The following is a 17,922-nucleotide window of genomic DNA, read 5'->3' as shown; positions in this document are numbered from 1 at the left end:
GTTTTCATGTTTTTGATTAAGACTCTTTAAGGAACATAAGCATTGATCTGGGTAATATGTAGTATCAAACCCTAGTCAGTATTCAGACACACATGTAAACACAAATCTAGGACACCCAATGTGGTGGTCTATACAACACAATACATTTTGGCCACTGAGGTTTATGTTCAGTGGTTGATAGAGGAAGAAAAAACTGGTTTAACTCCTAATTACATTTTCCATAACTGCTTGTTTATTGCTGTGCTGATTTAGATAAATGCAAATCAGGCACCTATAGTTTAGATGTGATGAGCAAAGCCAAACTTTTTAGGCAGGAAGTGATCTCATGCAGCTTCAAATTAAAGTGTCAACAAACTGTCTCAATATTAACTTCATACAGATTTAAGATTCATGCATATTCAGTGAAACACACACTCAATCACTCATTTTTGGTACAAACGTTAGATTTTATTGTGCAAACGTTTAACATATCTTTATAGAGTAATTCAGCAACAATATAATGCATAAACAAAATAAAAATCAGAGATAAAAACAGTCTTTTACAAGTATACATTGGAATAAGTGTAGTATTTGTTTAGCTCATATTATATCATGTCAAACAGTTTATGTCACATTCTACAATCCTAACAACTTTATGGTTTGATTAAGTATCTGTTACAACATTATTCTTATGCTTATAATAAATACATGTTATAAAGTCTAAGGCACATTACAGAACAGTCACGCAACTGTTCCATCTTCGCTCCTCTTTTACAGTTCTCCATTAGAACAAGAAAAATTAGACAGAACCTAGCATTATTAAAGAATGAAAAAAGTCTTCAACGTGCTTCATTGCTCAGACATAAGCTTTGCTGGTGCCAGCGGACCGTGGCTGGGAGTACTTGTAGCCATTGTTGTAACTCTTCTCTTCTTGCGGTGGACAGGAACTGCAGAGAAGACCTCCGCCAAGAATCAGAAGTGCAGCCGCGCCAAAGCCAATGTAGATTGAAGCCCCCATTTCTCTCTTCTGAGCTTGGGTGAGAATGGGGTTGTAGAAGTCCTGGATGATGGAGTTGGCAGACCAGCAGACTGGGATCAGACACAGCACTCCAGCAATGATGAAAGTGACACCACTGGCAATGGCCACCTTGATCTTCGTATTCTCATTCTCCACAAAGTTGGTACACTTGCCTCCATTGATTCCCAGGATTATGGCGAACAGGCAGACAATGATGGAGACGACGATCAGAGCTCGGGCAGCCTGCAAATCCTGTGGCAGCGCCAGCATGGAGTCGTAGATCTTACACTGCATCTGTCCTGTGCTCTGCATGACACAGTTCATCCACAGGCCCTCCCAGATGATCTGTGCTGTCACAATGTTGGCGCCAATGAATGCTGTTACCCTCCACATGGGAAGGGCACAAATAATGATGTCCCCCAGAAAGCCTATGATGCCCAGGCTAAAGCCCAGCATTTGGCGGCACATGGACACCATTTTAGTGTTCTTGTAGTTCTAATGTACTGCTGCAAAAGCTTTTTGTCTTCTTCAGTTCCTCAGTGAGGAACATCCTTTGGCCACCAGGTTATATGGTGCTTTAAAAAAGGGGTGGAGTTAAGTTTTTGACCTGAAACCTGCTGTCAAACATTGTTTCAGGCCTGACGAGATTCCATTGAAACTCTTAAGGCAAACCAGTTTCGATGAGATGCACATCAGCTTGTGGACGTTTGATTGCAAACAAGTATCACTTGACATATTCAAAAGATATATTTGGCGTCAGAAGAAGAGTGAAAATCCCCTTCAAATGGAAGCGAAACCTAAATCAGTAAACAAATAAATGTTTATGTTCAATTACATTTGTTTCCCCATTTAAAATCAGGTTTATGTGTTAAGTTACCAAACATTAAAATGTTATCATCATGAATGTGTTCAAAATACTGGCAAAAAGTTTGGCAATTTTAAGAATGATGCTCCTTTACACTCTTTGACACTTAGATCATTTATTTAATGTGTATTAATGTAATAAATGTTGAATCTTTTTAAAAATGTATGTATATAAGAATATATAAAGGTTTGCTTAATGTTTGGAACTTATAATAAATGCCACATAAAAATAAATGCCACTATAATAAATGCCACTATAATAAATGCCACTATAATAAATACCACATAAAACTCATACAAAATACAAACTATGATCTATAGATCTATGGATCTATTTATTCTTAATGGCTGAAAAACAGCACACCCATTCATGGCAAGCCTTTATTTCGATGATCAACAATGAGAAGTGTCTAATAACAATAAATACAAGACCCACACCATTATTTAGAAGTCACTTCCTATAAAGCGGAAAGTCTCAGATTTATGATTACAGTTATAATCCAATCTCCGCAAGATTTAAAATCACAAAGCAGAGCAGTCTGATACTGTATGTCTGATCAACATCTGATGTCCATATTTGCTTTTTTTAAAAGGAAAAAAAAACTGAATATTATAGGGAATTAAAAATTATGTGTCCACTGCCTCAACACTCAAAATGGTGGCTGTGAATTGATGCTTGAAGTATCTGTATGCACTGTTGAAATTGATTTCCTGTTATGTAGGGCAGCAACCGAAGAGCAAACTGGCAAAACTACGGAGGAGCAGAATTATGGCAACAACAAAGCCAATGTGGAGTGTAACTGACAGGTTATTCATTCATTCATTTATCCATTTTCTCCCGCTTATCCGTAATTTGGGTCGCGGGGGCAGCAGTCTAAGCAGGCCCCCACCTTTGACTGCTGCCCAATCCTCACAGCACCGTCCCTTAAGGTCCCTCCTGCAGGTGGTGAGCCCACGGGAAGGCGGCCCCACGTCACTTCGACGTCACGGACCTTGATATTTCCCTCGGAAGGGACCCCCGGAGCATAGAGGGTTAAGGGCCTTGCTCAAGGGCCCAAGAGTGGCAGCTTGGCGATATCGGGGCTTGAACCCCAGACCTTCCGATCGGCAACCCAGCGCCTTAACCGCTGGAGCCACCACTCGCCCTAACTGACAGGTTACATTTATTTATTCACTTTTATTCTTTTATGTCAGGAAGAATAATACACATTTCATACATCTAAACATATGTTATATTTCTACAACTAAATATCTGCTGAGTTCTTATACTTAGAACATTTTATAACCTAGATATTTGTCACATATGATTCATGACATGATGAACATGACTTCTGTGTAATCAAAGCATGTGTGCGTGTGTGTGTGTTTTTTTTTGTGTGTGTGTGTGTGTGTGTGTGTGTGTGTGTGTGTGTGTGTTTGAGCTCAAAATAAAAAAAAACACAGATTGTTATTATATAAATGTTTTTATTTACAATGAACTGGTAATGGCTCCTTTATTATATAAGCACATTTTGAATTTGTACATTGTTACAGAGAAAAAGAGAGAAAAAAACATTTCCAGCTAAACTGATATGTCATCTTTATACATGAGATATTAAACCATTATCACATGAGCTATTGACTTTCGACAACGTTCTTTTTCAAGCAACCTGAGATTTACATTTAAGACGATATATATATATATATATATATATATATATATATATATATATATATATATATATATATATATATATATATATATATATATATATATAAAGACATTTAAAAACAATTCAGGCTTCAGGCAACACTTTTAAAAAACCTCAGCATAAAAAAACCACAATAAAATCTGCTCATCAGGACAAAATATATAATGGTTGTACACATTTAATTAAGTTCAATCATACATTTGGAGACACAGATATTTAAGACAAATCCAAGGTCAGTGACTTGAGGATTTAAATTAGGAGTCCATGTCCACATTTGTTTGCTTACATGTATGGCCTTGGAGCAGGTGAGTAAACCCTCGGATCCATGTATGATTTACCTGGAACATACGTTCCAGAATAAGCCGCACTGGGTGGATATCCTTTTGGAGGCATGTACTGTCCACCTGGTCCCATGTAAGGCCCTTGATAGAGATACATTCTCTGATTGTTCGGATCACTTGGCGGACAAGAGGTACATAAAATTATGCCTCCGAGAAGAAGAACGAATGCCGTTCCCCAGCCGATGTATATGCACCCACCGATCTCCCTTTTCTGCACTGTGGGTACGAGAGTGCTTGTGAAGTCTCTGATTGTAAATACCGCAGACCAGCAGACAGGAATGATGCACAAAACAGCAGCCACAATACACAGGACACCTCCAAAAAGGACCACTTTGGCCATGGAGGACTCATTTTTCAAGCAACTGGTACATCTTCCACCGATAAAGGTCATGAGTACACCAGCAAAACAGACCAAAATGGCAATGACTATGAGGGCCTGAGCGGCCTGCAGGTCTTGCGTCATAGTCATGATAGATGACTGGATCTTGCACTGCATCTGGCCCGTACTCTGCATCACACAGTTCATCCACAGCCCGTCCCAGACAATCTGACCTGTCACAATGTTGGCACCGATGAAATAGGTTGTACGCCACATGGGTAAGCCACATGTCAGGCACAAGCCAATTAATCCGATGAAGCACAGGGTCTGGCCTGACACTTCCTTGCCAATTCTCCCCATTTTAAAGCCGTATATAAAAAAATAAAACGAGCTGTCGTGGTTCCACAGTCACATCTGAGAGACATCTAGGAAGTGACAGCCTGTTTGACAAGGAATCACACAGGGAGGAGTTGTGAAAGCAGAACGGCTTTTCCTGATGAACCGGATTCCATACATTGTTAGTAAACTGAGCAGAATACAACCTCTGACATGCACATCCTTTTAAAAGCACACTCATGCACGAATAGCCTGCTTTCGCAACGGACAATAAAACATCAGCCAATTTTGTTCATATTAACATTTTTTAATAATGTACTAGACCAGAGATGCCAATCTAGGACCCACAGGCCAAAGTTGACACATAGTGACTTATGATTTGGTACATATTTTGTTTAAAAAATTCATAAAAATTAAATAAAAAGTGAATTTAGAGAATATAAGTGAATTTGAATAAACTCAATTAAAAAAAACTTTTATAAAATAAGGACCAGCTTTGTCTCTTTTGGAGGTCACTAACATTACAACCTTATAGTATGAATAGGATGTTATTAGGCATTGAATTCTATTGTACTATAAATTGGATTGTTTCAATTTTTATATTGTACTATTTATAAATTCCATTGAACTAGAAACTGGAAATGGAACTGCATGAGTAATGTTTTCTGTTTATTTATTCATTTATTTTAGGAATCATAAATGCGGAACCATGGAGACTTTTATTTTGTTGTTTACATTTCGGTATAATGAAAATTTACTTTACTTACGACCTTGAATCAAGTTTGATTTTTAGGCACCTCTGATCTAGACAGTTGGTCTAAAATAACATTTTATTAATACCTTTTTTTTCATAAAGAGTACACCCTTCTATTAATTAATGTATTTGTTAATAATAACTTGCTTATCATATCATGTCTTATCTCCTAATGTAGAAGAGCATGATTGTATAGTTTTTACTTGAATCATGCTTTTGAGAAACCACCAAATAAACATTAAAAAATACTACTCATAAAAAATAGCTGCTTATTTTATTTAAAATGTTCAAGATAAATGTTGAATAAGGTGGCTTATTTACATGTGATTGGTGATGATTAGAAAACCTTTAGACAATGTTCACAATCTCAAATAAATCCTAGAACAAATTCTAAACAGATACCATATATATATATATATATATATATATATATATATATATATATATATATATATATATATATATATATATATATATATATATATATATATATATATATATATATAGTATAGACCAGACTGTCTTTCTTAGACGTAATCCTTGGAGATAGGGGTTAGTCTTGCAGCAATGTACTTTGGGTTGTAGATGTGTTGCTCTTTGGGAGGGCAGTTAAAACAAAGCAGGCCTCCCCCCAACAGCATAAGAGCTGCAGCTGCCCAGCCAATGTACAAGGAAGTCCCCATTTCCCTCCGTTGTGCATCCATCAACAGGGGATTATAAAAATCTGAAATGACGCTCTGGGCTGTCCAGGATACCGGAATCAAACAGAGCAGACCTGCGACTATAAATGCCACTCCTGCCATGATGCATGCCATAGATTTAGCTCGTGAATTCTCAATACAGTTGGTGCACTTTCCACCTACGATGGACATCATGATTCCAATGAAACCAACCAAAATGGAGATAACGACCATTGCTCTGGCGGCCTGCAGGTCCGCGGTCAGTGCCAGCATGGAGTCATAAATCTTGCACTGCATCTGTCCGGTGCTCTGCACTGTACAAGTCATCCAAATTCCCTCCCAGAAAATCTGCGCTGTGACAATGTTTGCTCCAATAAACGCACTCACTCTCCACTGAGGCAGAGCACATGCAATGATGGCTCCTAACCATCCCAATAAGCCTGAAAGAATGGCAATGAACTGAACTCCTTGAGACACCATTCTTTTCACTCTCACGTAAAAAAAAAAAGAAGTACAGAGAACGTCTTTTCCTGACTGGGAAGTACATGCATTCAGCTGAAACGTTGTATTTATAGGATACTGGCTAGTAGGTGGGGTTAGCTCTTCTTGGTTAGAATACTGCTGACACTAATGCCCCTATGTTTCTTCTGTATACATCACCAATATGACCTCCACTGGTTCCATAAAACAAACATTAAGCACTTTGAGGTCAAATTGCTGTGTCACAAACAAAGGTTGTTTCCAAAAGTCCAGTTGAAAAAAAAAACAAAAAAAACTAAAATGACTAATGCTTTGCATTAATACTTTAACGCAATCCTAAGGAAAATTGTCTTATATTTTTTTTGACAGCTGTAAAGCCAAGAATCATATAAAAAATATGGAAATCTGAGGATATATTTAGACTATACTATACAGTATATGCACAATACAATCAGGATGTACAATCTAGCCAGTTATGCATAATATTTTGTATGATATTTGGTAACTATTTTTTTAATTTTAATGAATTTTTTCCTAACCCTAGTTAGAGCAGTTATTATTAGTCATATGTCATTATATATGTTATATCACATACAGTATCTCACAAAAGTGAGATAGTGAAATAGTTTAGCAACCATTTTATTATATGTCCTTAAAGGACAATACTATAGAAATGAAAATTGATATACTTTAGAATAGTAGCTCACAATGTGCAGCTTGTGTAGCAGTACAGGTTTACAGATTTTGTCTCATCAGGTTGTCTTCAGCAAACTGTTTGCAGGCTTTCCTGTGAGTCAGCTTCAGAAGATGCTTCCTTCTGCGATGAAGGTAATGTAAATCGACTTGGTATGGTCTGAGCATTGAGAAGCAGACCTTCCGCTTCTGCAAACTCTATAGCAATGCAGGCAGCACTTACAGTATGTATTTTTTAAATGCACCTGACGGACAGCTCAAAGATACAACTTTCTTAATTGACCACTGTGAGGCCTTTTCCGAGTGGAAACCTGTCTCTCTATAACCCTGGCCATTGTACTGTAACTCAATTTCAGGGTGATACTGATCTTCCTATAACCTAGGCCATGTTTGTGGAGAGCAAAAATTTAGATTTACCATGAGGTGCCATGTTGAACATCCAGTGTTCAGTAGGAGAGAATTGTACTCTAAGCACCAAATTTTAACTGAGAAACTGTAACAAGTTATAAAAATTTGTATGGTTCTGTCAAGCAGACAAAAACTTAAATGTGATAAATAGAACATCTGGCTTTGAACGGTTACATCACATACAGCTGTTTTCACTTAGGGTGTACTCACTTTTGTTGCCAGCTATTTTGACAATATTGACTGTATGTTGAGCTATTTTTAAAAGACAGTAAATCTATACTGCTATACAAGCTGTACATGGACTACTCTAAATTATATACAGCTCTCATTTTTAAAGGGTGTACTCACTTTTGTGAGATACTGTAATACCACGGCACATACTGGTGTAAACCAGTTCTACATTAAGTCTATTTAATGTTATTAAAAGCCTATTTTATGTAATTTATGTCATGTGCAGATCAAGTTACAATATATGTAGGCAATATAATAATATTTATTTAATATCTCTTATTTTGAGATCATGACAAACCAAAAATAAAGTGTCTTGCTCTACAGCTGAATGTTGTAATTCATTTGAGTTAAATAAAAGCTTCACATAAGCATAATTATCAGCCATCAAACAAAGCTATGTCATATATCTAAATAGTCTGGATAATTTAAAATCTACATTAATTTAATACACAATGACAAAGATAGTTTTATCGGCTTATATATACTTTTTTGCAGTTGATTGGTTATAAAGTGAAAGGGGTTTCATTTGGCTAAACAGGTCAATAAAAATATATATAATTTTATTTATTCCAGGTAGGTATAAGAACTGGTTGGAACATAAAATACATGACGATGCAGATATACATCAAGGTTTATACAGGTATTTATTTATACTTATACCCCACTATAAACAAAAAACTGGTTTTAGGAGCACAAACAAAAAATAAGATGGCTTGTCAGTTGTGTATGCACAAAAAACATGAAAAGCAAGAAAAAAATGTCTGTGTGGTTCCGATTACTGATCGGAAGGGCAGGGGTTTAAGCCCCGGTGAGCCAAGGTGCCACCCTTGAGCAAGGCCCTAAACCCTCTGTGCACCAGGGGTCGCTTGCTAACATTGCTGGGATATGCAAAGAAAGAGTTTGACTGTGCTGTGCTGTTTTTAAAAAAAGTGAAGGCAATCATATAATAAGGAGAAGATCCATATCATAATAATCCTCCTGGTTTGGCAATGTAATTTACATGCAGTTTCTATTTTTAAGTATACCATACATTTGTTTAATACAAAAAAGGGAGATTTATCTCAAAATTGTCAGTAAATTGATATAAAATTTCTTGTTACAAAAGAAATGGCTAAATGCTAAAAACAGTTACATTTCATTGCTTTTTTATTGCTTGATTATCAACAATTAGCTTTCTATTCTTATGTAATTAATGTTGGACAGATGCAAATGCAAGTATAAAACTTACATTTCTGTAAAGCCTCTTTGGGTCAATGTCCACTGTGTGTATATATATATATATATATATATATATATATATATATATATATATATATATATATATATATATATATATATTCATTCATTCATTCATTTTTTCCCGCTTATCCGTAATCCGGGTCGCGGGGGCAGCAGTCTAAGCAGGCCCCCGCCTTCGACTGCTGCCCAATCCCCACAGCACCGTCCCTTATGGTCCCTCCTGCAGGTGGTGAGCCCACGGGAAGGTATATATATATATATATATATATATATATATATATATATATATATATATATATATATATATATATATACAGCCTTAGATATGCAGGCCCAGAGTTCACATTAAATAGCCTTTGATAAATAAATAAGGGCTTAACTAAATCAGAAATACAAGAAAAAACATAAAATATGCTAATAGTTATTATGCAATGGTTATTGTTTTGTTTTAACTGATGTATGTTTTCAGTTTTTAGAATTCAAAACAAATATATACAATAATACTTTAATCATAATACTTTTAATTCTCTTATTAAATGATATTCATGTACATTTATTTGAATTTGCTCCTGTTATTTGTTCATCAGGTTTATGAAAAACCTGTTGTCTGGAAAGAAGTTCGTTATGAATAGCTGCAAGCTGCAGCTAATTGTTTGCATTCTGCTGTTTTTGCATTCATTAAAAACGTATACAACCGACATTGAATGAAATGTGTCTGCTAGTGTGTTTGAATTGAGCCGCATGGGGATCGTTATAATTTTACAATGTTAAAATAGGGGTCTCTTGAAAAAATAAAAGGGTGGGAACCACTGCTATATACTATATACTATAATTGTTTATTCACATAAGAGAAGAAAAACATTAACAACAAAAAAAATTTGCATCTTCTACAGGTCAATTAGTTTCCAACTCAACTCAACTTCCAGAATTACCATGCTCATGAGAACATAAATACTTGATTTGCCAATGTTGGTGTGGATATTCTCAAGCAACAGACCATCTTGTTCAACATCAGTGCTCGAATTTTGACTATTGCTTGTGTGTCTAAATAAACACAAATCCAACAGCCAAGTTCCAATTACCTTCACTCTTCTGGGGAGAATAATACAGTATAAGCAAGGGGAAGATCCACATCAAAATAATCCTATTGCTTTTGCACTGGACTGCATATGCATTTATTGGTGCCATTGTCAAGCAAATCACAAGATCATGTTGATGACTGATTAGCTCCCTAATGCAGAATGTATCACTGTATTGTTTTTGCTTTCAGTAACAATCATTCTTTTGATATAAGATGAAAGATTGCATAAATTTAGTCATTTAGGAGTATAGAATTGTCTTTGCTGCGTAAAGCGGCGGATCCCTGGAGATAGTGGTTATTCTTGCACTGGAGTTGTTTTGGTTGTAGATGTGCTCTTTGGGAGGACAGTTGAAACAGAGCAGCACTCCCCCAAATAGCAGAAGACCCGCAGATCCCCAACCAATGTACAAGGAAGTTCCTAATTGCCTCCGCAGTGCAAACATCAATATGGGATTTTTATAATCTGCAATGATGCTGTAGGCTGTCCAGGATACCGGGATCATACATAGCACACCCGAGAATATAAATGCCACTCCAGCAATTATGCATGCAATAGATTTAACACGCGCATCCGTAATGAATTTTTGGCCCATCCCACCAATGCCAGACATCACTATTCCAAAAAAACCAGCCAAAATAGAGATAAGGATCATTGCTCTGATAGCCAGGAGGTCCTTGTTGAGGTCCAGCAATGTATCATAAGCTGTGCATCTCATCGTTCCGGTGATCTTTACTTCACAAGCTTTCCAAAGTCCCTGCCAAGATAACTGCGCTGTCACAATGTTTGTGCCAATGAATGCAGTCATGCTCCACTTAGGCAGGCTACATGCAATGATGACTCCCAACCATCCCAAGATGCCTGCGAGAATGCCAAGGTAACGGACTCTTTGAGACACCATTCTTTTCACTTTCAGATATTCAAACCAAAAGTACAGGGAAACTTCTGGGAAGTAAATACACGCATTTCGCTGATGTTTTGTATTTATAAGGCGTGGACTGTTGTAGGTGGGGTTAGCTTGAGCAAGATACTGATAATTGACACTAATGCCCTTATGGATTTTATGGTTTTTGTATACACCACAAACATGTCCTCTATCGTTAGCAAAAAAACCCCAAATCCAAATATGGTCATCTTGCCAAGTTTTAACAAAAAAAAAAAAATACAAAAAGACAAAAGCAACATATATAATTTCTGAATGATTAATCATTTGTTATGATCTTACACAAATAATTTATTTTGCAGTGAATATTTTCTGTCACAATAAAATGTCACAGTGTATATTGACTGCTTTTGACAAGTGCATTGGATTCTGAACAGATTAGAACCTCAGGTAATAAACACCTAATATCACAGTATAAACTTACACTGTCTATTCATCTATAAAAATCATGTTTAGTTTATATTTTAGATTGATTTATTTATTTAATGAGCCATGCTGTCAGTTCAATAATAAAAAATAAAAAAAAGATAATAAAATTAAAAGTCTACAATACTCTGGGAAACATTTCTACATATCTAGACAACAAGAGGATTTCTTTTCATGTTTGGCAAACCATAGGTACAGAACTAAAAGGAAACTTTGAGGAAATTCCCCAGAATACAACATTTAAAATATACTTAAAATACACATTTTATATACTTTAAAATATACTTTAAAACTTTGTGGAAATTCCCTAGAGTAGTAAAAATTTAAATATACTTTAAATACTTCTAATAAGGTTTATTGATAATGTCTGACTGATCCAGACAGATTGGTGTGGGTGTCGGTTTGGCTTAAAGGTTGCAATAGAGAATATACTTTAAGTGTAACTGGTATAAAATGCTGAAGCCCCATCAATAACTCTCAGCTCCTCCTGCAAGCTATAAACAAGGAAGTGAAAAGCTGACACCTAGTTAGCCGAGTCACATGCTGCATTGGGAATTTGATGCCTGGGAATTCACACTATCTGTGTCTTTATCTGTGTAATGCCCACAATATCTGTCTTCATATCTGTTTATGGAATGAAACACTAAATCGGTGTTTCCATAAACATAAAGAAAATTGACCGTATGACTTTGCCCCTGCAAACACTGGAGACACCGGATAAACAGAAACAGTTTTTTATCCAGTTCCATATCTGTGTATGACTGCACGATTAAAAAAATAAAAAAAATATATATATATATCGCTCATGCAGTTATTATTATTATTTTTTAAATCTGCATCATTTCCTAAACTATTTGTGTTTGTTAATATCTTTTAAAATATGAAAAAACGAGTAGCTTATTTCCGGATGCCCCAATCACTCGGAAAGGGGATTCATCAAAGAAAAGTACTCTAATCAAGTCCTCAGCAGTGCATTTGCAGAATATCAGTCTTTCCCTAATACTTTTCCTGGAGAGAAGTGGCATATTTGCTGCCCTTCCTGACACCAGGCCGTCCTCTTCATTTCTTGTGCGCCGAGAAGCCTTCTTCACAAGTTCTTGACGATTCGATATTTGGTTGATTTAGGTGCATCATACTAGCACTGCTGTGGCGCGGGTTTAAATTCTGATCAGGGAACCATTCCCAGCCATTAGGGTTGCACAAGCCAGTGCACTCTTAGTGCCGGTCCCAAGCCCGGATAAATGGGGAGGCTTGCGTTAGGAAGGGCATCCAGCATAAAAACATATGCCAAATCAAACATGCGGATCATGAATACGGATGATCCGCTGTGGCGACCCCTAATGGAAGAATGATGCCTGCATGTGTTTCCTTGCATGTAACTATGGGTAACAGAGGAGGATCAATGATTTTAAGCACTGTGTGACTGATCTGTACAACCAGAACTAAACACAAACACTCATACTCACTTCACACATCCATGTCTCAGCACCACCCATATTATATCACTTCATTATACAAACTGTTTTACATGCTGTTTATATGCTGTTTTTGCACATCTTTTTAACAACTGCTCTTGCTGTTTTGCACAAACCCTTTCGTTTACATTTAGTTTATTTACAAGGTTCACTCCTGTACTCAGTTCTCTCTTACACACTGCACTGTTTAATACACAGTAGGTTTACTGGCGACGCTATTTTGTGTTTTGCGTATTTGTCCTACACTGTCCTCTGTTGTCTTTGCACTGTCTGTCTTGCACTGTTTGCACCAGGTTGCACACGATGCACTTTATGTGGCGAGGACACTTACTAGTCCTTAGCGCTGTGTTTTCTGTTACGTAGCTTTATGCTGTTTTATGTAGCACCAGGGTTCTCGAGGAAGGTTGTATCATTTTACTGTGTACTGCGTCAGCTATATAGGGCTGAAATGACAATAAAAGCTTCTTGACTCTCTTCACTCTCTTGACTTTTGTTGCCAGCTATTTTGACAATAATGGTATTGACAATAAGTATTGTCCCTTATGAAGATATACCAAAATGGTTGCTGAAATGTGAGGGGTGTACTCACTTTTGTTAGATACTGTATATGCAATTTGCCAGCATAAAAACTGAGTCAGCAAACTTTGTGAAAATTAATAGTGTGGTATTTTTAAAACTTTTGGCCATCACTATCTATAAAATGGTATAAAGAAATTTACTTTTCGTGTGCTTTTACATTTTATATATCTTATATAACTTTGGTTACTTCCTAGTTTCTATTTGGATATGAAGGAGTTAGCTTATTACAAGCATTATCCTAGCACAACCGTACCAAGCTACTGCTTGGCTAATTGTTAAAAATGCTCATACTGTTACAATACTTTTGTTGCCAGGTGAATAATTTCTGAATGTGGAGAATCAATAACAATATTTCGGCTTGTGAAACAAAAGAATCATCTGCACATCCCAAAGTGCTCAGGATTCCTGTAATTTTGTTTTGTCGTATTGACTTTGTGTTCTGTGTTTGCACTGTAATTTAAACTATCTACACTTGCACCTCTCTGAGTATTACATTACAGGCCATGGCATAAATCTTATCAATTCTAATGGTTTAAAGAATGTTTGTGACAATCTGTGGTTCCTAAAACATTTTTTTTTAAAAGTCCATGATGCTCATCAAGGAGATTCGAGATTGATTAATTGATTGATTAATTGATTGATTGAACTCAATTTGCAAATCGATTTATTAATTACTAGGCTCATATAATTATTAGCAATTTAGAACACATTCAAAACATTTAGATTTTTTTTTGTCACAGATAGTATCATATAACCTGTACTTATACCTATACTTATACTTAGGCAAGTTCTTATGAATAAATGTTATAGTCTTTGTTTTCAGATGGAGCGTCAATATGGGACTCCAAAATCAGTGTAGTAATGCTGTATGTACACTAGGGTGTAGGTTCGGGCCTTCTGCATGGGAGATCACTGTTGATCAACTAAAGTAACACTAGGTGTCACGCTTGCATACATATTTCTGGATAAATCCCCACCAGTTAACAATCAACCTTCACTTAACCTTTCAAAGTGAATATTTCTCTTAAAGTCCCTTCACATTTTTATATTTAGTACTTAATTTTGCAACATATGCTGTACACGATCACGTTTTATTGATATGGTCATGCTATAGATTGTATTTGCTTGACATATTTGCACTGCTTCCTGACACCTTGTATAATATTTTGCCTATTCAATTGTGCCATAGTGCTTTCCAGTCACATTTTTTTTGTTAAGTTTAGTTGATCGTTTTTTATCATTTTTATTATTTGATAGATCTCATGGTTATGCTTAAATGGTGAATCTGGTGTTTTATATATGATAAATTACAATGAAATATGTTCTATCCATGAATTTTGTTCTGAATTCCTCCTCTATTAGGCATGTGTATAATATACAGAATATAATCTTAATGCTATTAAAGGCTGTATTAATACTAGTAAAAATTTTAATTTCCTTTCCATTAGTAATTCATTTATACTTATTACTCTAAATCTGGTTTTGGCACATGCAAGTTAAGGTGCCGATTTTGATTAAAGCTTAAAGTTATATAACTTTTACTAAAAAACACTTGATACAAACAATAAACTGATGTAATAGCAATTAAATAAAGCATTATATTGAATTGACCAAAATATGCTTACAGATATCTGTGTGTGGTGAATACAAATAATATTCTTTTTTTTATTATTAAAAAAAGTTTATTTGTAGTGTATAAATGTTTTGTCACAGCAACAAGCAAAAAGGAGTGAACCATAGCTTAAATTCTAAGACATAGAATGTAACTGAAATGTAAACCTTAAAATGTAGAATTTACTGTACATTCTTTAATTCAGATCAACAAGTAAATATGTAAATGAATTAATATATATTTCAGAGCATTGCAGTATATTCAAGCTCTTGGTTATTAACAAACAATCCAACAAACAAAAAAAAAGAAAAATGGGTCACACCCAACTTTTACAGAAACTGCTTTTTTTTTCATGACATTGTTCTGCTTCTGCTTCTGCTTGTAATTTTACATCTTTGTACAGTCATGAATGCTGAGCAGCTAATAATACACAAGACAAAAAAAACCCACCATCTATATCAGCTGGCCAAAATACAGCATATCATAAGAATCAAGTCCAAGAGTTAAAGTGTCTTTTGAAAAGATCACACATAGCCTTTAGATCCTGCTGATTTGGGAGCTGAATACTTTGCGCTATAGTTGTCTTTGGGTGGACAGTTGCAGCAGAGCAAGCCTCCTCCGATGAGCAACAGAGCAGCAGCGGCCCAGCCGATGTACAGAGAAGCTCCAATCTCGTATTTCTGTGAACTCATTACTAGGGGGTTGTAGAAGTCCCTGATAATGGTGTTGGCCGTCCAGCAGACGGGAATCAGACACAGGACACCTGAGATGATGAAGGTAACTCCAGCAGCGATGCCCACCTTTGCTTTAGCGCTCTCGTCCTCCACACAGTTGGTGCACTTGCCTCCACCGATGGCCAGGAGAATCCCGATGATACCGAGCAGAACAGAAATGACGCAAAGTGCCCGGGCGGCCTGCAGGTCTGAGCTGAGAGCCAACATAGAGTCGTAGACCTTGCACTGCATCTGCCCGGTGCTTTGCACCACACAGGACATCCAAATGCCTTCCCAGGTGATCTGCGCCGTCACAATGTTGTTCCCAATGAAAGCTGTGACCTTCCACATGGGAAGTGCACAAATCACGATGGTCATGATCCAGCCAATGATGGCCAGGGCTGTGCCCAGCATCTGTAGCCCGGCAGATACCATGTTTCCTTGCTTTTTTTTGTCTGCGTTCAAGCAAAAAGGAGTCCAAATATATGTGTAGTCTCGTCCCAGGAGCCGTATTAGAGACTGTGGGTGAGAGCGGGTCCTTTTATATGCTCCAAATAGGGAGGGGCCAGGCACAAACTCACTCTCTCACTTACTTACTCACTCAATCACTCACTCACGCCCTTTCCTACAACCCAAAATAAAAAAGCCTTGTGTTTTAGGTTTTTTACTTGAGAATAGGGAGTCTAAAGATAGTAGACAGTAACTCCTAGTATAAGGAGTAATTTAATTTGGGAATTTCCACTTTTGAAAGGAGAATCATGTTTATCTGAATTATATTATATTATTATATTTACATTATAGATTAGATTAGATAATATTAGATTATATTATATGTTGATTGTATATCTCCTGGGTGCATATATATATATATATATATATATATATATATATATATATATATATATATATATATATATATATATATATATATATATATATATATATATATTTAAAACTATGAAGATAAATAAAATAAAATGAATATGATGTAAAACAGTGTAATTCCACCTTGCATACTCATTAACCTACCTTCAATATTTACCATTGTATTGATTTTATTCGATTGCAAATGGCTAAAAAGTTACATTTCAGGATCACCTTAGGATCTTCATTTTTACTGAATGATTAAAAACTTTTAAGATAAAACACCTTAATATTTACCACGTCAGATATACGGGACACGTTTAATAAATACACAAAAATCTGAAGCAAAACATAGATCCAAAATATAGTACATCAAGTAACCAACGTTTTCTTTTGTCAGGAAGTCAAAGCAAACGTTTTTCATTCCTCTTAATCCACTCAAACCAAATCACATAAATCAATGTCTTAATTAAACATGTGACAGCTGGAAGTCCTCCTGTAACCTCCCCAATCTCAGCACTCTAACTGACAGCATTGCTTAAGAATTGCAGAGTGTAAACCTGACTAAATAAAAAACAAACATGAAAATAAGGTAAAAAATGCTGACCTTTTACTTGATGTCCTGAGGGATGCAGAGTTTTCCGAAAACGCAACCACAAAGTCTATAAGTCTTAATGGTCCAATATGCTTTAAGTGCTCGCTGTCCAATGGTCTGCAAATTAAGGACATGGGGAGGACATGGTAAAGGGGGAATAAGCAAATCACGGGGACTCACAGGTTTTTTGCCTTCTTCGGAATAAAGGAAGGAGAGGGAGAGAGTAAGAGATATTGATTCTTTCATTAAAGAAAGAAAGCACTGTTCAGGAGCCAAAAGCTGCCTTTAGGACAATAAAGGCTCTTTTTTTCCCTTTCTTTTCGGAAGGTAGTTCATTAAAATCTACTTGGAAAGGGGCCAGTGGATAGAGTTCCATGCAAAGGTAAACAGGTAAGGAATTTCCACAATTAAGGAGCTGAAGAAAGACAACTTGGAGAATATCGTCTTCTTCAGGTTCTACACTATCAGATACCAGATGAAATGGGAGACAGCCGAGATTCCTTCTAAGCACACTCTGACAGCTATGCCATTCTTTAAGCTTTTAAAAAATTTTTCGTGTCTTTTTGTGCATTTTTGTGTAAAGTTCTTTTGTAACCCATTAAC

The 17,922-nt window shown here is 36.2% G+C and overlaps 2 protein-coding genes and 3 pseudogenes across 5 annotated transcripts in view; all 5 read right to left on the bottom strand.

The window, feature by feature from the left end:
* LOC310717720 (claudin-4 pseudogene) overlaps positions 1-17,922 on the bottom strand; it is a 26,016-nt pseudogene extending 8,094 nt beyond the window's left edge. The window contains exon 1 of the transcript XR_014538255.1: positions 17,332-17,922. The product of XR_014538255.1 is annotated as a claudin-4 pseudogene (transcript). The remainder of the gene's footprint in view (positions 1-17,331) is intronic.
* On the bottom strand, positions 426-1,555 carry LOC310717719 (claudin-like protein ZF-A89 pseudogene; annotated as a pseudogene). Its single transcript has one exon. The product of its transcript is annotated as a claudin-like protein ZF-A89 pseudogene (transcript).
* Positions 3,602-4,930, bottom strand: cldnf (claudin f). The gene has a single exon (XM_083526128.1). It carries the CDS (start codon positions 4,570-4,572, stop codon positions 3,835-3,837), a length of 738 nt encoding a protein of 245 aa, XP_083382254.1. The 5' UTR covers positions 4,573-4,930; the 3' UTR covers positions 3,602-3,834.
* Positions 5,791-6,544, bottom strand: LOC310717721 (claudin-4 pseudogene; annotated as a pseudogene). The gene has a single exon. The product of its transcript is annotated as a claudin-4 pseudogene (transcript).
* Positions 15,195-16,389, bottom strand: cldna (claudin a). The gene has a single exon (XM_083526153.1). The coding sequence runs from the start codon at positions 16,293-16,295 to the stop codon at positions 15,672-15,674; it is 624 nt and encodes a 207-aa protein (XP_083382279.1). The 5' UTR covers positions 16,296-16,389; the 3' UTR covers positions 15,195-15,671.

Source organism: Silurus aristotelis (genome assembly GCF_946808225.1).
Source record: "Silurus aristotelis genome assembly, chromosome: 22".
Lineage (NCBI taxonomy): Eukaryota > Metazoa > Chordata > Actinopteri > Siluriformes > Siluridae > Silurus > Silurus aristotelis.
Note: the sequence above shows the minus strand (reverse complement) of the source record. Positions and strands in the feature narration are given on the sequence as shown.